The sequence below is a fragment of the Tiliqua scincoides genome, chromosome 4 (genome assembly GCF_035046505.1).
Source record: "Tiliqua scincoides isolate rTilSci1 chromosome 4, rTilSci1.hap2, whole genome shotgun sequence".
Taxonomy (NCBI): Eukaryota; Metazoa; Chordata; class Lepidosauria; order Squamata; family Scincidae; genus Tiliqua; species Tiliqua scincoides.
In genome coordinates, this window is record NC_089824.1 from 162,804,935 (window position 1) to 162,828,133 (window position 23,199).

At 42.4% G+C, this 23,199-nt stretch overlaps 1 protein-coding gene across 3 annotated transcripts in view; it reads right to left on the minus strand.

The window, feature by feature from the left end:
- Positions 1-22,746, minus strand: part of MAST2 (microtubule associated serine/threonine kinase 2) — a 217,493-nt gene extending 194,747 nt beyond the window's left edge. For all 3 annotated transcript variants that reach the window (XM_066626695.1, XM_066626696.1, XM_066626694.1), the window contains exons 1-3: positions 22,428-22,746; positions 12,263-12,410; positions 11,837-11,979 (exon numbers count right to left, since the gene is read on the minus strand). In XM_066626695.1, the coding sequence (XP_066482792.1) occupies positions 11,837-11,979; positions 12,263-12,410; positions 22,428-22,598 (462 nt within the window). In that variant the 5' untranslated portion in view covers positions 22,599-22,746. The remainder of the gene's footprint in view (positions 1-11,836; positions 11,980-12,262; positions 12,411-22,427) is intronic.
- Positions 22,747-23,199: the final 453 nt, after the last annotated feature.

Here is a 23,199-nt window from a genome sequence, read left to right on the forward strand (position 1 = left end):
CCTTCTTTGCACCTCAACACCTTTTTAGGATGACAACTTGTAATGACCCCTTTAAGACTGAGGGCCAGAAGTGATGTCATTAAGCAGGAAGTGAAGTCATTGTTTTTAATAAATCACACTTTTTGAAAGCTGAAAGAACTCCAAATCCTTTTTAGAATGTTCTGAATGCTTTGTCTCTAAGTGACTTTTAAGTTTTGAGGGTTTCATTGATTCAGCACTGAGAACAACACTGCACAGAACACATTCTGGTTTCTCTGTGCCATTGCTGATCAAGGTGACAAAGCCAAATTTAGTCTTCAGTGTATTTATGATCCTCTTCCCCACATTCTGAGACTCACCAAGGAATGCACAGGGGTGACATGCCCGCCTAGAGAGAGACTTCACCAAGCACACACACACACACACACAGAGCAAGTTTTCCTCTCAGCCAGAAGCATTGAGGAAGCGGCAGTTTATTAGGAAAGCCTCTTCCCTAGCCATAAATTTCTACTGTTCCCAACTGCTAAGTTTTGCAAAGCTAATTTGCAAAGTGGCCCCAGCAGGCATAGGGAGGACAATATCTTTTATAAAGATAGTAAATTAAGCACACTCACCACCAAACAATCACTCCAAGAACTTACCGTACAGCAGTGTTTCTCAACCAGTGGTACAGGTACCACCAGTAGTACTTGAGGTGGTGTTTGGTGGTACTCACAGGATCCCTAGACACCTCCATGACTGGCAGCAAGACCAAAGCATGACACAACAAACAACAAGGAGGCTCCAAAGCATGCTTTTCCATGCTTGAAAAAGCCCTCCCATCCACTCTGAGCTCTTACTGGTGTTGAATGTGTAGCATCTGGTCTCCCAACCCAGAAGTAACTGATGATGTCACTGTCAGTTACTTCTGGTGGTACTTCAAATAGGTGGACCATGTGAAGTGCTACAGTGGAGGACAAACACTGAGAAACATTGCTGTATGGAGTTTTTGTAAATATAGAAAGATAATATAAGTGAAGAGATTTGAATACTCAAAGTACTATACAAATACTCAGAATTATCATGGAAATTTGCTTAAGGGAGAGACTGTAGCTCAAAGGAAGAACATCAGCTTTGCACTGCACAAGGCTCAGGTTCAATCCATTGCATCTTTGGATATGGCAAAGGTAAACTTGTATCTAAAACCATGAGAATCACTACTGATATAAGTCAACAATTCTGCATTAAAGGGACCAGTGGTCTAATTCAGCATACGGCAGTTTCCCATGATCCTGCGCTGGGTTAGAGCTCCTTGTCTGCTTTCATTTTTTGCTCTCACAGCACTCCACAACATAACTCCCAACTTCTTGACTCAACAGTCTCACAAAAAAGAACAATTCATAAGTATATGTCAGTTCAGAAAACATTAAACCATTGCTTACAAACCTACTTAAAATTTTGTTTGCAATTCTTTTTTGCCAGACTATATTCAACACCAGTTTGCCAATTAGAACATTAAGTAATAGTGAAAGGTTCTTTAACCATGGTTTAGCAAATTAGAAATTAGCAATGGGTTCTCTACTTCACCTCCCCTCTTGCACATAAATTGTTCTCAGTTTCCTGTTTAGTCAGTATTAGCAGACAGTAATTAATGCTTTCTATCCAACTTGAAATCAGCCACCAGGGTTTGAAGTGGATTTCCAGTTCTGATTTGCAATAAAAGCAATGATGAGGCAACCTGGGGTGGTGGGGAGGAACAATAGACACAAATGGGATGAATGAAGTGTTGAGGGATCAAGAAGTCTCTCCTCAGCTATCAGTGCTCAAAATGTACATTTTTAGATTGACAAAAGATCACGAATTCTACACTAGATCTTTCATTTACAGTTGCTACCCCCTTAAATGGGAGTGCAGTCAACAGTGACAGCACCTCAGGAATCATGCCACCACCTACAACAAAGGTTTATTAAACAAACCTGGAGATCACCATGCCCCTCTGGAAGATGCAGGGAGCCCGCAGCCCCCTCTGGGGGCCTCCCCACACCTTAGAACGGCTCTGTAATATTTATTTATTAGAAAGATTTATATCCCTCCTTTTCCATGCCCAAGGTGGCTTGCAAAGCTTTATAGTAGAATACAAATGAGTTTATTACAACAATTGTTCTACAGACAGCTCGCAGAACTCTTCTCTTCCAGATGAAATTCTTCACAGCATGGTCATCACATCTGGCATCTGAGTATGCCTTCCAAGTTTCCAGCAGGAGCAGTTTCAGATCAGCCAAGCAGTAAACAGCAACTCCTCCCAATCAGCTTTATCAGCTTTCAGTCTCCCATTCAAAATTCAACCAGAACTGTTCCTGTTTAGCATTCTTCCAGCAGCCTTCTGCTCAACCACCAAGATGACGCCTGCTGCTATGGTCTGCAATATGATTGCAACCCACTTCTGGTTTTAGTTGCGAAACCAGAAGTAGGTTGCGATCGTATTATGGAGCAGTTCTAAGGTGTGGGGAGGCCCACAGAGGGGGCTGCAGGCTCCCTGTACCCTCCGGAGAGGCACAGTGACCTCCAGGTTCATTTTAAAAATGCTTTGTTCATTCTCTGAGGTGCCATCACCAGCAGCAAAAACTTACAGTGGTCCCAACCTTTGAGTAAGGGAACCAAATTTACACTCTACACCAAGCAGCTTAACACAACACAACTGTGCCTGCATTCCTCAACAAGTCACAACAACTGTCTGGAGCTGAAGAAATTCTCCTGTTTGGAAACTGCAATGGTTTTTATATTACACACCAGTGTTGTGATATTTTACTATAATCACATCACTTTAGTTTTAGTCTTTTGTACATTTATATTTATAAATTTTGTTGGATGACACCACAGATTTTTATGACGATGGCCTTGATACAAGGTTCTTGTGATTAACACCAAATATTTAAAAGAACCAAAGTCAAAAAATCATTAGCAGCATATAATCTCTGCAATCACATTTTTCAAGTATCTAAGATAAATTAAAGTGGCATTGGGTCAGCTCTTAAGCTTATTCTGTTTGTTATCTTCTTAGTTTTGCAACTAGATTTGTTGCCACTTGTTTTCATTATGACTGTTATGGTTTTGCACTGTTCTCTCTTGATTGTAAACCACCTTGGGTTCTGCAGGAGAAAGTCTGAATAGAAGCTTTCTACAATAAATGACTGTGCATTTAAAAGAGAAGGTGCAATAATTTATTCAAGAGCTATCTTTCAAAAACCTATATAGCAAAATTTCTATCCACTATGCTTCTTACAAATTATCTGAAATCAACTGCAGAAATAAATAATCAATATTTGCTTTCTGTTATATTTAGAATAGGTTTTTTACAGCCTTCAAATATCAGCATTTATCCTTTTGGTTCCAGAAAATCAAATGCTTTAAATATTAAACACAATTTGGAACACATTTGGAGCATGGAAGTAGAATCTGGAAAACAGCACCCACACATCACAATTGGTTCATCTTCGCAGGGTCATTATTCAAATCAATCTTGCACTTCAGCAAGTTGTAACACTGAGCATTTAGCAATAGTTGCATATAAGGGTACGAATGAGACATTTGTCACGGAGAAGATGGAACAAGGGTACAGAAGTCTATTTTTTCCCCACTTTTTCACAAGCTCTTTTTCAATCTTTCACAACTTACCAATCTTTGCAAATTCCTCACCCGGTACCACATTCCAAAAGCACTAGAACTCTTCAGAGTTCCATTGCCCATAATTAAAGGTGTTTGTTTCTGGTAAGATTACAGCCTTATTGAACACAATGGGCTTACTTCTGAGTAAAATAAATAACACCATTTTCAAACACATCTACCCATAATTAGTTCAGGAATGAAGGATGGGTAGCTAAGGAAGTTCACTGCTCCACCACCAGTTCAGCCCCAAATTTAGTGGGATTGTAAAGGGAAGCAAACAATGGGTAGATAGCTTCCCTTCAAGCCTTTGCTAACCAAGCCCTATACAGATCTCTGACAAAAGGAATTTTTCCTACTGGGTTGTAAAACTTGTAAAACCAGCCTGTGGAACGTTAAGGTGATGCTGATTGGCACTTCATGGGTTAAATGAAGATTTAAATTACCATTTTGTATTCTATTCAACCCTTTTTGCCTCTACAATAACTTCCTGAACTACCATATGTGAAATGGTTCCGCAGGACAGTCTAGACTTAGCAATAGTACTCCCAAAGGAGCTGTTCTGACCTGCGGAACCATTTTAGTGAACAATGTATTTCATTTGTGTGTGTTTTTTTAAGCTTTGTATTATGAAAAGTTTTTCTGAGTGCCTGTGATTTTAGAACATGTTTTAATGTTTGTGAGATAACATCTTTATCAGATAGGCACATCTAAAATTATAATACTCATCCAACAAAATGAAGCAACAGGATGATAGGGCTGGATTGGTACAAGGGAAACAAGGTACTACAGAACAGATTCAGAAGTCAAAGAGACAGCTACTGGTTGTCACCTATAGCTCTCACATCACACAATTCCAAAATACCAATGACCTATAACCCACTCTGAATGCTGACACTTCTGCCATCACCCAGCCTTGGGCAGACAATGCTTTGAGTAGAAGATTTGTTCTTGGTTACAGACTACACCCAAATCTGAAAAGGCTACTCATCTGCAACAAAATGTATAACAGAGACACAAACAGAAGGCCAAATCTTGTCACAAATCCCCAGCGACAACTGTCCTCCATCTACTCAGACAACATCATTACAAGGCCCACTGATGACAGTTACACTATCAGGGGTTCATTCACTTGTTCATCCTCCAAATTGATATATGCTATTTCCTGCTAACTTCTGCTTATATCAAAAAGTGCTGTTCTTCTGTCAAGAGACTTACAAATCAGGAGGCACAGGCATCAGGAAATTGTAAAACGCACCTAAGAAAGGGCGGCTGGTTGCTGCCAGTTTTCTCCATAATCACCTAGTAATTCACCCAGGGCCCAATGGGGAAGTTTACTAAAAAAAACTGTAAAGAACAAATGGTAGCAATGAATGAGTCCTCTTTCCTACTGCAGCCTTTGGCACATCATGTGCCTGGCAGCAGACAGGCGAGAGTCCTTTTTCACTGATTTCACTGCAGCTACAGTCAGCAGGGTAAGGAAGGGCACATTGATCAACATGCTTTTGAATGAGTGGGAGGCACAGTCTGCCCTCAGGAGGCCCCCGCTAGGTTTTTGCCCAGGGTACCCCAACAGTCGGCACTACCAATGGGGGAACAATTACATTTCCTTAAAACTCTAATCCTGAACACAATTAAGCATATCACATAAAGAGAGAAAGTTGGAATCCGTTCTACAAAATATTAATGCTGTGAGCACCCAGATTTCCACTCAATGACCTTACTTACTGAACAATTCTTTGCAAAATACTTTGAATACAGAAAAATAAGAATCTTGCTTGCCAAGCACTTTCTAGCAGTCTCACTCTACAATAGGGCTGCTGTCAGAAAGGAAGCAGAATCTACGTGCCAAAATCAATTCAGCAAGCTCTGGGATAAAACATACACACAGGATCTGAGGATAATGAGAACTGCAATCATTCCAGCTGACAGCAGATGACTACCAATTACCATAAGGCAAGTTCCATGCATTTACAATTGGCTGTATAGCCAAGAGAAAATGGCATGTTTTAAAATATATGGAAAGTAGTCAGACTTTTTTTGTTTAACACAGAAATTTTCAATCAGCTGCTGAGGGCCTCTAGAAATACGAGAAGTATATTAAAAGAGGAAGCTTCCCACTGAAAAAGCATTAACATTTTTACAATGAAGTAGGACAGTGTTAAACTCTACATAAAATCCTTCACAACATCCTACTGCTTAATAATCAACCCACTATGACAGCATGGTGTACTTGCATAGGGGGGGATGCCTAATGCAAATTACTATTCCTTCCAGAACCATTTGCTAGTTAACACAGAATAATAAGCTATCAGCTACTGCCACACTCTGGGTAAAGCCCGCCACTGTGCATAATTATCTTCCCTATAATTATCATCATACAAATAACTACGTTCAGAATAGTCTTTTAAAGAATATTCATTTTGAAACATCTCTTCTAAAAGGCACTAAAGAGTAATTATTTACTTTTTTGTACTGAAGATAATCACTCTCCCATAACCATTGCTCTTCACAAAGAATTGGGAATGTCCTTGTTAAACAGCAAATTTGGCTAAGCAATATGTCTGGCACAGAAATGCAAGTACGCCTTAAATTTGCATAGCGGATTTCTGCAGATGTTGAGGAACACTACACTCATATTTTAATATATCCCGTGTTCCTCAAATTGTCATTTCCTCCCCTCCTTCCCTATTCTTAAGCTTTGCTCTCTGTGAAGGATATAATCAGTTTAAGCACCTCTCAAAAGATTTTTTTTTACTGTATGTTAATTTCACTTTGGCAACTACCTGGGTTCTTGGCAGATTTCTTACTTTCAATACTATTTAACAGCTTCAAACTAAAATTTGACAGTCTGAGCTTTTGAGAGGGGCTGCTAAACAATCGAACTTAACATCCCAGTTGCATTAATGCAGTCCAATATATTTTGATTAGCATTCTGTGTCACTTTCTTCAACCTACTTTCTCCCAAAATGAAATACAAAAGTGATATCTAGCTACCTAAGGCCAGGAGCTAACACTGATTACATTCCGATTATACAAGGTCTGGCACCAAATATTCTAGAAAAGTTTTTCAATAAAATGAAGTCAGGCATTTTCAGATTCATCAACCTATTTCAGATTTTTAAAAAAGAAACATTCTTGTTAGTGCATTTTTTTGTGTTAACCATGCAAGGTCTATGCATGACATCAAAGAAACAGAATATGGCATTGCGACTTCTCTCTCATTTCAACAACGCTATCACTCAACTGGAGTTCAGAAGGATGAGGTTTCATTTTGCATTATCAGTCCTTAAAGATGCTCGGACAGCGGTTTCCAAACTTACCACAGCCTATTCTTCCCAGCTCAGCTGGGTACCACCATCTTAGATTGTGTGAAATTTCCATGCATGTGCTCTTTTTCTATAAATTATGGGGGGGGGGGAATGAAAAATACAGCTTTAAGGTTTTCAGAAAGTCTATTTTATATTCAAGGAAGATAACTTTCACTACTTCCAAAAAATTATGAGAGGGACTTTGCACCAAAGACTATATTCAGAAGTTTATTCCAATGGTTGTCCTGGTGATTGTGCTGCCCAGGGCAATCCTGGACATGACTCCCCACCCGGGCCTTAAAACTCACTTCGAGTTTTTTTTTTAGAAAACCAGAAGTACCATTTTAAGGTCCTCTGGAGGCCTTCAGGGAGGCAGCAGGTGCACTTGGCCCTGTGGGCGACATGACTGGAGGAGGCAGTGCTGAGTTGCCTAGGAGTACTTTTACCCGTGGCCGCCCCTTAGGTATGCCACTGGTCTAGTCAAAATATATTTAAAAAGACACTTTCCCAACATCCTTCCCCTTCAAAATTATTTCACATGATGTAGAATCAACTCACCTTAAGTGCCTCTGATACAAGCATCCTCAATCTTTCAGGTATTTTTCAAAGCAGAAAGAATCCATTTGCTTAGGAAAAGGCTGACACTTGAACCTTTTTAGCCAAATTAAACCTGCCTACCCTTTTACACATGTGCCCCGTATCCACGGGGGATCTGTTCCACATACCCCCTTAGGATATGGAAACTGCAGATATGGGAGACATCTGTCTCCTGACACCCCCTCCCCCCATTAACTTTTTTCACAGGCTGAATGCAGTGAAAATGTCTTGCTTAACAAGGTCATTATAAGCTCACAAGCTTATAGTAAAGTTCAGGCTGCCTGGAGCGAGCTTAACAGGAAGCAGAAGCTAACCACTTCCTGATAACCATGATCTAGTGTTTTTTTCAAGTGTCCAGATTGCCAGGAAGCAGCCTGACCTTCGCTATAAGCTTGTAAGCTTATAACGACCTTGTTAAGCAAGACATTTCTGCTGAGGTAAGTCTGTAAAACAAGTTAATGGACATGGGGGGCACATCTGCAGATAACTTAAATCGCAGATACAGGATCCACGGATATTGGGGCCTCCTGTATCTAAAAGGTAGCAGACCCTCCCTATAAAAAGTTGTTCTTATCAGAACATGAACAGAAGCCTAATACCAGATAATTGTTTTCATACATCAATAAAGGTTCACAGAACAAAAATGTTTCTGCCTAATAACTCAAGTGAACTTTGCCACTGTGGTTCTGGTATAACTTAGTAAACATGTATCTGTAAAACACAACTGGTCCAAACTGAGTCAAAGTCATAAAGCACCACCTAAGAACCTAATGATGAATTCCCCACCACTACTGGTGGTACTATTTAGAGCCAAGTGGAGGAGAAGAAGAAAGATTAAGTGTCTGGAAGCTCAAACCTGCAAAATGCAGGCACCATTTCCTAAAACTGTCAATCCAACACAACATTTAAACTAAGCAATGAAGAACCTAGCACCTCACATTGCATGGGTCACATACAATATTCCCCCCTAAGAAGTCTGCACCACTACTTCATTGGTTGCATAGCACATGGCATCCATGTCATACATCATCACTGGACTTCTGGGAAAGCAGAGCTTGGCTTGGCTGAGTTTGGGACTTTGCAGTCTCATGGTTTAAAGAGTGGTACACATAGCCACTTAGTACACCAGTATTCATTAGCCTTGCTGGCAGCTTCCAGATACAATTAAAGGTGTTAGTTTTGATCTAAAACATGTTGATCCTACACTACAAGATTACCTTGTTCCAATTTAAATATAAGTTCAACAATCTGTGGCTATTTGGACAAGGAACAAGTGCCATGCACTTCTCTCCTACCACTCCCCTCATATCTAGGTGAACTGCAATTCTTTCAGGATACTTTCAATTAACTCAGGTCTGCAAGAGAAGAAGATAGGGAGCATGCACACTCAGAACTTATTCATGGTTCAATAAACCACTATTTGCTGGACCAAGATATGTTTGTGTTTGGCTCTCCTTATTTCCATATCAATAGAAAAGTTAAGGTAGACTAAGCACATCCCCTTGGTTATAGCCTTTTATGAATTACGTTTCAATGGCAAAAGGTACTTGGCTGCTGCCCAAAGTTTCAGAATACTGTTTAACTCAAAAGCTGAATAATTTAAATAAGAGGTGCAAGACTTACCTTTTAAGGGCTAGCTTAACAAGTACAGAGTAATTAAATCAGGCATTCTGTGTAATTTTTGCTTTATGTTGACCTGTGGTTATCATCCCCAAGTACTTAAGGAGATGTGGACAGAAATCACCTTTGTCATAAAGTGTATTTGCCCCATGTCTCCTCCACCCACCCCACACAGTTGTTGACAAACATGTGAGTGTTCTTGAATCTTTGGACATTACACTGGCAATCCAGTAGATGGCACCAGAGCATAAAGTTAATATCTTGTACTGAATACAAACATTGCCATGCCCCTACCTGCAAGGGTCACATTAATGCAACTATGTAATAAAATAATTTTAAACATACAGTATATACATTTCATTTGATACCATTTGATCCTGGTGTGAACAAGCACCCGCCACTAAATATAAGGTGAGCTCCATTTTAACAAGGTTAACATATGTCTGATATTTACATGAAAATATGGTGTAAATCTCAGTTTTCACTGATGGAACGGAATGTTATGTCACATTATTGAAAACCTTTAAGGTACGGACATTTTTCTTTGGGTATGTTAATGGCTCAGGCTGAATTTGGGTGTGTTAATGAGTATGTTAATAGCTCAGGCAACACTATGAATTTAAAATTAGTCTGTAGGCAGAACTGCTTTCTATGGGCTAACAGGGATAAGACTGAGCTGCAAGTCTGAAGGTCCAAGATTCAGTGCATTCAGGAGTGGTACATCTGCATTTATTGATTTACATTATATATATGTATGTACACACACACACACACACACGGACTCATAACATTTTACATATCCATTGTATATATATAATATATATATAAATTAAAAAAAAGGAATATTAAAGTTCAACAAGGATTCACAACATTTTACATTTCCCAGCATTCCTCCCTTCCCACCAAAAGCAAATATGCACAAGAACATAAGAAGATCTCTGCTGGATCAGGCCAAGACCCAGTCTAGTCCAGCTTCCTGTATATCACACTGGCCCACAAGATGCCTCAGGGAGCACTAAAGACAACAAGATACCCATATCCTGTTGCCACTGCCTTGCATCTGGCATTCAGAGATAGGCTACCTCTAAAACCCAGAGGCTGCATATAGTCATCATGGCTTGTAAGCTGTGATTGACTTTTCCTTCATAAATCTCTCTCTTTTAAAGACATCTAGGCCAGGTGCCATCAAGACACAAGGAATTCCACAGATTAATTACACTCTGAGTAAAGAAATATTTCCTTTTGTGTGTTCTAACTCTCATGCCAGTCAATTTTTAGTCAATGTCCCCTTCTAAACCTCCTTTGTCTTCTAGGTCTCCTTGCCAAATTCAGCACCAACTCTCTTCTGCAGACAAACATGCCAAGATCCTTGCACTGGTCAAGGATCTGTAGATTAGTATTAATCTAAGCAGGGCTTTTTTTGTAATGGAACGCACCGGAACGGCGTTCCGGCACCTTTTTTTCCCCTCCTCCTTGCCCCCACCTTTTTCCCCCCTGCCTGCCCCGCCCCGCCCCGCCCCCTTTTTTCCCTCCTCCTTGCCCCCGCCTTTTTTCCCCTGCCTGCACCACCCCGCTCCACACTGCTGGCTAGGGAGGGATCCAAACCTCCAACCTTGTGCTCCACAGCCCAGCACTCTCTCCATTGGGCTATAGGAAAGCCTATTGTTAAAGTGTTCAGAACTAATATATAAGGTCTTGAGCCCAGCTGGTGGCTATCAGTGCCTCAAGTATTAGTTCCAAACACTTTGAGCCTAAGAGCTCTGGTGGCTCAATGGATAAACTGCAGGTCTGTGGAGCCAGAGGCTAGGGGTTCAAATCCCAGTGAGGAATAATATTTTTTTTAAGGTGGGAAGGTGCTCCATGGCTGCAAAATATAAAGGTTGGTTGCTAGTTGCCAAAAGGGGGGCCAGTTGAGGCAGCAAAACTCCTCAAAGTTCAGTCCCAGGCAGGCTCTTTTTTGAACTTTTTTTTATCAAAGTCCCAGGTAGGACTTAACCCACAGCCTCCAGCAGGGGGCTCACTCCAGGAGCTTAACTGTGGGTTAAGTCCTAACTGGAACTTAATTGATGCCTCAGTAAAAGCACTGAAGCTCTGGGAAAGCCCAGTTATAACGGGAACCAGTTAAAGAGCTTCCAAGGACTGCATCTGGCTTACAGGCCTTATGTTTGACACTCAGTATACAGAACAACACCTCCCCAATGCCTCCTCATCTAGTTCAAAGAAATAAGCAATAAGGGCTGTGGAGTGGAGCATGTCAGGGAGTGTCTTATTCACAACAAAGGCTAGAATATGGTTACTGCCTTCCACAAAAGACTGAAAGGCATTTTAAATCCTAAGCTGTCTAAACACTATCCCAAAACTTAATAAGGAGTCCAGAAAAAATCATCAAAACATCCAATGGGAATCTCTAATAAGTCAGTTATTCTGAAACAGTAATTCAAATCTGGTTATCACCTTGATAAGTTTTGCTCATCCCTGACTTCTAAGCTATAAACATACCATTCTTGGCCTTAAAGCTGTTATACTCCTTCCCTTCTTTTACAGAAAATAAGAATATATAAACTGAAAACCTGAAAATGGAAACATCAAGGACAAGAGAAATCAAAATTGCAAGTGTGATGCAAATCAAAATCTTTTTGGACAGATCTTCTTTGCTAAAAAAAATAGTAAAATATACTGAAACTTACCAAACCAGCTGTAAGTGAAGGAGCTGACTGTCCCAGTGACTGATTTCTCATGCGAACCAGGTTGGATGACTCCCCAGATGGCTGCCATGCTGACTGTGCCACTCCACTGTGCATGCTAGTGGATAAAGGAAGCAACTGCTTTCCTTTAAGCAGGAAAAAAACAAAACACTTCTTACTTGTTAGATTTATTTGTAACACAATGCTTAAACTATAGAGCTAATATGAATATATTTCAAAGAATAGTCTTTACAGCATAGATTTTTTTAAAAAAACATTATACAGCAGACCTAGGAAACACATTAACAGTTCTAAAGAAGAAAAAATAGTGGAAAATGAGCTGGAACTCTTCTGAATCATTTACTCACACAATATGGCATTCCCATTATGCAGGAGATCGTTTCATGCAACATGTTCAAAACAAATTACCTGATAAAGAGCTAGCCAAACTACCCCTTCGGAGCTTGCAGTCATCTTGACTCAGTTGACGATGGAGTTTACTTTTCCCAGTTGATGAAAAAATGTCAGGGTTACTGAGCTTCCTGCAGCGCAGTGAAATTGGTTCTGCTACAACATCCTGAAATAAGAGCAAAAAAAAGGGTAAGTTTATAAAACTCCCCCAGCCCATTCACTTAATTTTAAAAATCTGACAATGCCTTTACACCAATAAATCTCTTAATTTGTAAATTAAGAACATAAGAAAAGCCTTGCTGCACCAGGCCAAGGGCCCATCTAGTCTCGATTCCTTTACCTCACAATGGCCCACAGATGCTTCTTCGTGGACACAAGACAATAAGATACCCACATCCTGTTGCCACCCCCTTGCATCTAGCATTCAGAGACAGGCTATCTCTAAAGTTTGGAGGCTGAATACAGTCATCATGACTTGCAGCCTGTGATGAACTTTCCTCCATAAATGTGTCCAATTCCCTTTTAAAGGCATCTAGGTCAGGTACCATCACAACAACCTGCAGGAAGGAGTTCCACATATTGTCATCTTAAACTATTTCATTAAGTACACAAAGCTCTAAACCATTCCACCACCACCCCCACTACCCCCAGCACAAACAGACTGACTTCAGGAAATATCAACATTTCCTAGATTGTACCCTGAGAGTCTTCTGTTGTCAGAAACAGTCCTGTTTAGTGAAAACTGCCCCTCCCTCCTTGTGCAATCTCCCCAACCTCTGCAACCCCTGCACCACACCCTAAATTTGTTCTAGATGGAGAAGGACCCTGAACAGCAGATATCCATTGGGTACATGAAGCTACAGAAGGCAGACACTGGTGAAGTCACCCCTCCTTCCTTGGACAAATGGAGCTTATTCTGCAAACAGAAGGCATCCTTAGGATACAATCTCCTAAATTTAGTGCAAGAAAGTTTTCCACTTTCTGCATAAGAGAAATATGCTACATTCACTCTACTTAGAAACTGCATGCCAAAAGGCAAACTACAGTCAACTTTAAAGAAAATAAAATCATTCATATTTCAAATTAGTTTCATGCTAATTTCAAACCAACGCCCTTACCTGAAATAAGGTACAAATCACAGACACAGTATAAGTATACAATGAAAACATTATTGGCAGAAACTAGTCAAATTAACTCACAAAAGCAGTACAAAAGTCCACATTTTTTTTAAGTTAGTCACCTATCCAACACACATACACCACAGAATATAACATTCCATCAGATTATAGCAGAAGCTAAACAGCATTTAATAATACTGTTTTTACATAATATTTTTCAATCAAAGGGAGGGCAAACATGCTTACAAACTGTAGATCATTAAAAAGGTAGATTTTTTAATAAATGCATCTTCTAATACATGCATAGCACACCTACACAACAAAAAGCAGTCTAAACAACAACAACCAGAGCAGGTACCTATAAGGGTAGATAAACGCCATGTAATTTTTTTAATCCACTGTACACGGAGTGTTTTTCTGGTTCTAAAATCCTGTCAGTCTCACCAGCTGTCTGCCACGATAATTTTCTAGGGAAACCAATTTTACATGGCAGGTTTAGCTCTTAATATGAAAAGAAATGACATGACTTGAGCACAGCCCTGACAACCTATGCATTTATCACTTCACAAACCTAGTTATCCGTTTTGCAAGATCAGTTGACTAGGTCATGCACTGCATATTTCAAACCTTTTCAAAGAGAAAAATGAAGCACCAGAAAAGCACAGGATATTGCCAGATAGAATGTACTGTATATACTCGCATATAAGTCAATCAAAATCATGGAATTTGCTATGACCAATAGAGAAGATGAGTGTAAAACTTAAGGAATTATGAAATTCTTTGAATTACTTAATTTTGTCTGATTTTACCAGAGGTCAGATCCTGGAAAACCTGACAAATTATGTGTCAAATTATGTGGGCAGGAGGTCTGGTCTAGAGTGTAGAACCTCCGTTAGCCCGAAGATAACATCTGAAGGTCGCCAGTTCGAGGCCACCAGCAGCTCCGCGAATGGCGAGACCTTGAAACAGCTGACAAGCTGAGCTGAGTTATTCCACCTGCTCTTTGGTGTGAGTGAAGAAGTGTCTTGGCTGCCCTTCAAGTGAGAGATGAAGGAGCTGCTTGTCAGCCAGCTTGGGAGGCAACTGAGGGCCAGAAGTGATACCAGACAGTGAAAGATCCACCTGAAATGATGTGCGGTTCTTGAAAGATAGAACCTTTCTGTTATTGTAAAAATCCCCTTGGGGGTTTAGATATAGCCTGCCTATGTGAACCACCTGGAATAAAGTTAGAGGAGTAATCAGATTACCAGAAAGGCGGTATATAAATAACAATATTATTATTATTATTATTTTCATACATCAAATGACTTATCAGTAATTGTTACCTAAGAACACTACAGTTGAATTTACTGAACAGCAGCAAAAAATTGAAATCATAAGATACACAGACAATATTAAGTGCCACCAGTAAGGTGCTAAGTGCCAACCTGTAATAGTGTCTGTGCGTTAAATGAAAACTAAAATTAATGAATGAAAATGTACCTCATGATTTCACTATTTTTAACCCTAGTTGTATGTTTAGAAGTTTCCTGAAAATTTTGCAAAAACACAACTTTTTAAATGTTGCGCAGATGCAACGGCAATAAGAAAAGGGTGTTAATATGTTGAACAAGCTTTCAAGCATTGATTTTTAGGCTTAAATTTTTCAACTTATATGTGAGTATATACAATGAACAGAATACAGCAGTGGTTCTCAAACTCGCAGAGAGTTTGACAGCATGTAAGTTCTTGTGGGGGAGGAGGTAGCAACGCGATCCCCAGGATCACATCGCTAAGGGGGCTGCAGGGACTGGGATGTACTCAGCATTCCCTGCAGCAGCGTCTTGGGGGTGCAGGGAGCCCTGCGCAAGCATCTGCAGGGCTCCCCAGCCTGCTAAAAATGAAAGCGCAGCAATCGCGCTCTGCTTCCGCAAAAATGGAGGTGGAGAGTGACCACTTCGCTTTTCCTTTGAGAAGGCTCAGGAGCCCCGCGGAGGGTCACGCAGAGCTCCCCGCACCCCCGGGGAGGCTGCTGCAGGGACTGGTAAGTACATGCCTGTCCCTACGGTCCCTTAATGATGCGATCCTGGGGATCGTGTCGCTGCCTCCGCCCTGCCTCTGCCCCTTAAGGGGATAGAGGCCAGGGCCCTCAGGCTGGGGCATCACGATGTCCCAGTTTGAAAAGCCCTAGAATACAGTATACACCAGTGGTATCATTACCAAGGTAATATTAATAGTACCAAATAATGCATTCAAGGAGGTGCCAACCAATGTTGCTTCTAATTTTTTCCTGGAGCTGGTGGAGCCCTAAGGTGGCTATGCAGGGGCAGCTGTCACCATCTGGAGCACTTGGTGATTACATCACTACCATCACCAAACGAAGAGTGCCAACAAAGAAATTGCTTGGGGCTTGGATCACAACCACACAACTTACAGGAAAGTTGGTACCAACTATAGGTAGTGAAACTGGCATGCAAGGATGAGCAGGTCTGCCTTCCTACCCCTGTAAAAAGTTTTTTTAATATACAGCTTTCATCTTGAATACTTTATGCCGCTTCTATGTCCCAAGTATACTGTTTTCCAGTGCCATCATGGGAACCAATACACATGCTAATCACTAATCAATGGCCAAAAATGTTGAAAAACCTAGCATCACAAACATACAAATGTTTACATCTAATTTTTTTTTCTCCAAGAAGTTTATTTTGACAACTTCTATTTGGCCTATATTAACAACTATAGTGAAGTAAGTGAGAAAGCACAAAGGCACAAATAGACTGAGGGTCCAATCATATGCAACTTTCCAGAGCTGATGCAGCTGTGCCTACAGGGCATGTGCTGTATCCTGCAACAGGGAATGCAGTCATGGAGCCCTCCTCAAAGTGAGGGAACACTTGTTCCTATACTTAGGGCTACATTGCTGCTGCATCCGCACTGGAAAGTTGAATAGGATTGGGCCCCACAAGTCACTTAGCAGCTCAGAAATATACAGGGAAAATGTGTACCCTTTTTCTGCCCAATAACAGGAGCTCTAACCCCTCCCCTTCTATGAAAAGGTTTATGCAGTTGGCCACATATGCAGTTGGCCACACATCTGTATAGCACTTCTGAATGTTCAAGGTGCTTAGTGCAGAATGTCTTAATGTAATCCTTACAGTTACCTTGTAAGGCAAGGATTATTCTCATTTTGTAGATGGAGGCTTGGGGACATGACTTGCTTAGATAACCCAAATGATTAATGACAAAAAGAGATGCTGTACGCATCTTCCTGGTCCATAACCAGAAAAGTGGGAGTTCAGCATTAACAGGGAAAAGGAAGCCAAAAGCAGAAGCTTGAGTGAAAGGAGAACAACTGATGCATAACACCCAACCCCGAAGTATTTATTTGTAAGACTGAACTAAAGTGGAATCCTAAACTTGGTATGCACAGCAGAATGGTGTACTTACTATTAACATCTCCTGAATTCTTCTTAGTTGTCCTAAAACTATGTTATAAAGTAGTACAATGGAATGCATATGAATGCATTACAAAGGCCCTCAGGATCTTACATAAGGGGCTGCCAGTGTAAATTACAACTACTGCTAGGGTTCAGCAAGAGTTGATGTAGCATACAGCTACTGAACCTGGAAAAAGCAACAATACACAATTGGCAATGGTGTTTGCTGTTTCCATACTAACATGAATCTCCTTATAGACCCATGATCTCATTGGGCACTCATGAGGGGAGGCAGTAGGAGGAGGAGAGGCGATTGCTTTAAAAAAACCAGGGAGTGTTTGCCGAACTAGGTGGTTCACCATCAAACCTGGTGACTCCTCTCAATGCACTTCAAACTTTTAGGCTTCACAGTGGTGGATAAACTTGAAAACATGGCAGATCTGCAATTCATTTAAGAAAAGAGAGTTTGTGATGCAGTATTTTCCACTCAGCATGCAAAATGACAAAATAACAAGAGCATAGCAATTTCTGTTTGGACCTGACCAGAACTTTCATGGGACTCATTTTTCACAGCAAAAAGGTGACATTTTAGGAGCTCTCTGAAAAGGTAAAAATCCTCTAGAGAAGAAATTAGGGTCCTTGTTCTCTTAGAAAGTGATCTGCCAAGAGTGAAAGGGAAGGATTGCATCACTGCTGATTGCCTTTTTTAAGTGGCTGTGGCAATCATTCTAAGAGAGACAATCATTAGCACACAATCCAAACACACACACCCTTGGCAAGCAAGATATTCAAAGCAACTCCCTTAAAGTAGTTGCAGCAGATGAGGTGAACATTTAACCCTCCTTTGGTTGTTCCCAAATACATACAAACAGAAGGCCTCTTTTCACTGGAGCCCTGTTTTAACTTGTCCCACTTCCTTTTATTCTGGTTTTACTATCTTGTGCAGCAATTCAGTTAAATCTCAACATCTATATGCTGAAAGAAGAGAGAAAAAATTAAAGCTTACTCTATATTATGGAAATCTGTCCATATTAGTGGTAACAAGCTTATTCATTCTACACACTGATCTACTTCTACATACAGCAGATACTCTGAATTATTCATGTAATTTTGGTAATTTGCTGGTACATTTATCAAGTCTACAGCTGAATTTTTCTCTATGCATTAGGGTAACATATGCATAGAAGCACATATCTACATGAGTCATTAAAGTAAATTGCCTCAAGGAGAATGCTGCACTACTAAAAAAAAACCTTTTAGCTGCTTTCTGATGGTATATTATTGCTGTATGTGCTGCACACATATAAAACATTCACATATAGCCAAAGTAATATTAAACATACAAAACCATCCTAACATGACAAACAACTTAAAAGGAGTCTTGCTGTGCAGTGGCATAGCTGGAGGGGGGCAGAGTGCCCAGTCTGGCAGGGAGCCTCAGCACGGCGGGCAAGCAGCCCCTCCCTTCAGAGCCATCCCTGGCAGGAGGAACAAACAGAGCCGTACAGACATACGTCTGTGGCTCCGAAGGGAGGGGCCGCTTGCCCGCCGCGCTGAGGCTCCCTGCCAGACTGGGTGCTCCGACCCCTCCAACTACGCCACCGCTGCTGAGCATGCACATGTATGCATGTTTAACTGCTAGGTTGTTTCACATGTTAAAACACATGGTAGAAATAGTTGTAAGAAGTTACACTGCTCTTTCTGTTAATGATTATCATATCTGAAAAATATAACTTCTGCAAGAGAGATGCAAAGTTTATCTTTTTGGAAATGACAATGGGCAGCAGAAAGAAAATGTTCCAAGGTGTAAAAGCATCCACATTATGACTCGTCTCAGGCAAGACTTTAAAGGTCAGAAGTTCTAATAAATATTGGCTGTATTAGGAATAGAATAACTAGCTACTTCAACTTTTGTGGCTTACTGATAAGACATTCAGGTAATAGGAAAATATTCCATGAAAACATATGAACATACTTGTACAGTATCACACTTCATAATCTGAGCAAAAACACATCAAAATATGCACTAAAAACACAGCGCTCTTTTTCAACTACACAGACTGCTAGTTTTTAAAAATTTGTACCAGTCAAACTATCCAATACTAAAATCCAGCTGGACCTGTTTGGAAGTCTGATTCCTTGCCAATCCATCCAACTGTCTATCATTATACCATGGACAATCATTTTAGGGACCCTGGGAGCTGTAAGAGATAGCTTCCTTCATCATTTATTGTTGTGAAGTTGTAGCTATTTTACCCTCTATTTCACAGTCTCTCTTTCTTCCTCCTTCCATTTCAACAATTTTTGATTCCCCTTACACAAAATCAACTGATACACTCACAACATAATCCTATATATGTTTACTAGAAAAAACACTGCTGGGGGGACATTACAAGATATCCCTGCTCTTCCACAGTATGTAACTACATACCTACTGTAACATTGGGGGGGGGGAGTGTATGCATGCAAATACATAGAAAACATGCATCTGGAAGATTAATCCCCTAAACATACATTGTCTACTAAAAACTCACCTCTCCTTTCAACAGTACTGAAAAAACCACAATCAACATGATAGATTTCAACATTTCAACAACTTCTCCTCAAACATGTGAAACAGCTTATGTGGCCAGAAGAACTCAGAAGCATATAACTGGCGCTATTCATCAGTTCTATGTTCTATTCACCATAGAACTGGTGAAATCTTCTAAAGCAAGGAAGGGCCAACCACAATCCAGGGGCCAGATCTGGCATCCGCATGGATTCATCCAACCAGTGAGAGGACATTTTGGTTCCGCTTTGGTGCTGCATGATGTCTTCCCCCTTTGGAGGACAGGCACATTCTGGGCAATCACATCTGCCCAGACAACCTGTTGCGCGGCATTCTGGGGCAACCTGTTGCGCGCCAAGCAGACGACATGACTGCCTAGAATGTCCCTGTCCTCCAAATGGGGAGGGCATTGCGTGATGCCCAAGCAGAATGCTCAGATACAGTCCGGAACAGGGACCACATTCCGAGCATGCTGCACTCAGCAATTTGAGCAGTGCTGTTCTAAAGAAAGAGTGCAGTGGAACATTCCACTTCCTGTTTCTTCAAAACATCCTCTACAACCTTCAGTAATGCCACTGTCTGATAATAAGCTAGGCATGACACTGCAGAGTCATTGACAGTAGCCACAACTACATTCACACTTTAACCCAATTGCTGTAAAACATTTGGTTCTGTTAGGTATGGTATCATGACCAACAAATAATATAGAGGACTAGTAGGGTTGATGCTGAATGAATACAAAATATGACTACAAAATATGTTACTAAAGCACAGACCTAGAAGTGTTTAAGAAAACCATATCGCACAACAGACGCTTTAGTATACAACCCACCTTTCCATCTCATCAGCTCACATGTTCCATTTTTGCCCAGTGATGGAGACAGGTGATGTATGCATATGTGGTAGGACTGTAAACAGTTATTAGAGCAAATCCAACAGATAATCCCATATTCACAATGCCCCTAGATTTTTTCAACTAGCAGCATGAAGGATGGAATTTCCTCCATAGTTGCTACGTGGCTTCAAATACATCCTTACCAAAGCAACTTTACTACTGTGAGTCTAATCTAGCATAGGACAGAACACGTTCTAGCTCAGGGGTGTCAAACGTAAGGACTACAGGCTGGATATAGCTCACAGAAGCTCTCTATTCGGTCCCTACAATAACTGGGCTCACCTAGCACCACCATCAGCTGCTGAGTTGCAAAGTGACACAGAAGTAGCTGTGCTGAAAGGGCACCCTTTCAGAAGCATCACATCTGCTTAAGTGTCACTGCTGAAAGGGTGGCACCGGGAGAACCCATTTTATCATGTGTGCCACCCTTTCAGTAGCACCACTTTTGCCAAGGCACTGGGAAGGAGAAAAGGAAGGAGGTCTCAGAAGACGAAGAACTGTATGGGAGAAGAGGAGACCAAGAGGAGTGAGAAAGTGAGAAGTTCCCGAGGCACAGGGATAGCCCAATTATCATGCAGGCTGATCTTTTAGCAGCGTCACTTCTGTCAAGGTGTCTCTTTGTAGAAAACCTCTCTGGTGCTGAGCTAAGTGACACTTTGCTGTAACACTGAAGGGCAGCTACCGTGATATTGGCCTCCCCCATATTTTGAAACTATGATTAAGATTTGCATATTTTCTCTTCTTTCATGTGCAGTTAATGAGTTCCTAAGTGAGAAAAAAGTGTTTATTTCTAGTCATCACCTGCTTAATTACATCACTTTCTTCTCAATAACATCATTCACGGCCCTAAGCAGGCACAATGATTGCTATTCGGACTGCTGAGTTTGACAAGCCTGCTCTAGCTTGTACCTGATGTGGACAACCAGCTCTCTGCATTCCAGAATACAACCAATATCAGGAAACTAGGCTTATTCCAGTGATTTTCAACCTTTATCATCTCATGGCACACTAACAAGGCACTGAAATTGTCAAGGTACACCATCAGTTTTTTGACAATTGAGTGTGTCAATTGTCAAGGCACACCATGCTGTTGCTGGGGGGGGCTCACATCCTCCAAAAGCCCTACTAATAAATGACCCCCCCCAAACTCCCACTGCACACTTGCAGACCATTCGCTGCACACCAGTGTGCCATGGCTGAAAATGGGTGGCTTATTCTGTCAACGCATCCAAAGCCAACGCATCCAAAGGCCCAGCTTCACACTACCAATGACAACCCCCATGTGATTCTCTGTCTTGGCTCCCTAAGGCTTGCAGCTCCTGGCGGAGATAATCTTGGTCTGAAAAAGTGACCACCAAAAAACTAGGAAGCACCATATGCCAACAGGTCTTTCCATATTTATTGGGGGGGGGGGCACTGCTTCGCTCCCATATAAAATTAATGCATGTACATACACAACCCATAAGAACAGGCCATAGGATCAGGCCATAGGCCCATCTACTCGAGCTTCCTGTATCTCACACCAGTCCACCAAATGCCCCAGGGAGCACACTAGATAACAAGAGACCTGCATCCTGGTGCCCTCCCTCGCATTGGCATTCTCACATAGCCCATTTCTAAAATCAGGAGGTTGCGCATACACATCATGGCTTGTAACCCATAATGGATTCTTCCTCCAGAAACTTGTCCAAACCCCTTTTAAAGGCATCCAGGCCAGATGCTGTCACCACATTCTGTGGCAAGGAGTTCCACAGACCAGCCACACACTGAGTAAAGAAATATTTTATTTTGTCTGTTCCCCTGGCACCAGTGGCATTAAAGCACCTTTACTTATTCTTTAAGACGCCCACCACCATTCCCCTGGCACCCTACCTTGATTGTGAGAGGGTGCCCAGGGGAAAGGTCGTGGATGTCTCCAGTATGGTTCTCCAGTATGAGCCCGATGACAGCAAGGCTGTAACCCTCTCCACACTTGCACGGGAGTAAGCCCCACTGACTGTAATGGGGCTTACTACTGAGTAGACATGCATAGGACTGGGCTCTGAAGACCCCAAACGCCCCCATTTCTGGCCGTGCTGCGCTGCCACAGAGGCGCATCCCTGGCCCCGGCTCCTCCCCGCCTAAGGGGGCGCCAACGCTCCCCCCCACCTGGAGGGCTCCCCACCGCCGCAGAGCGGCCACCCACCCACCGCCGCGGCGCTACCTTCTCGGGCGGCTCCCTGCAGGCGGCGCCCCCCCGACCCGCCTCTTCTGCCTCCTTCCCGCCGCCGGCTCTCCTCTCCACGGAGGCGTCCAGGGAGGCTCGGCAGGGAGGCTCCAGCCTCCGCGGGGTCGGCAGCGCCGCTTTGTCCCCCCGAGAGCGGCTCTTCCTCATGACGGGGCGGCAACGGCCTCCACCTCAACGGGGGGGCTCGCCGGCTGCCCAGCCGTCCATGGGGGCAGAGAAGGAGGCAGCGCCTCAAGCACCACCAAGCTCCTCGAGGCTCCCCGCGGACGCAGACATCCCAGCACTCCTGCCAGGAGCGAGCACGCCGGCACTGCGGCAATCCCGCCCCCTCGGCCACGTATCGCGAGAGGAGGGGCCCCTCCAGAGCGCGAGCGCGCGCGACTTCACAAGGGGAGGGGGCCTGCCGGCGCCGAAGGGGGCGGGGGCAAGTGGAAACCGTCGGGGAGGGGCGGGGCCAGGCGAGCACTGAGTTCTGAAGCTGGGAAAGGAATCAAGAGACGCGTTTGCAGCTAGCTAGGCGCGCAAAGCGTCATGGGAGAGTGGCCCTTCCTGAGGCCAAAGCCTCTTCATTTCCCTGGCAACTTCGGGTTGAGCCCCCCCCTCAGGGGGACCAGATGCCCTCTTCTTTCAGGACAGGCCCTCTTCCTTAGCCTCCTGCCCTGGAAAAGAGGTGAGGGCTGCACTTTCCTGGGAGTAAGCCCCATTGAACATAATGGGACTTACTTCTGAGTAGACACACAGACGCTGG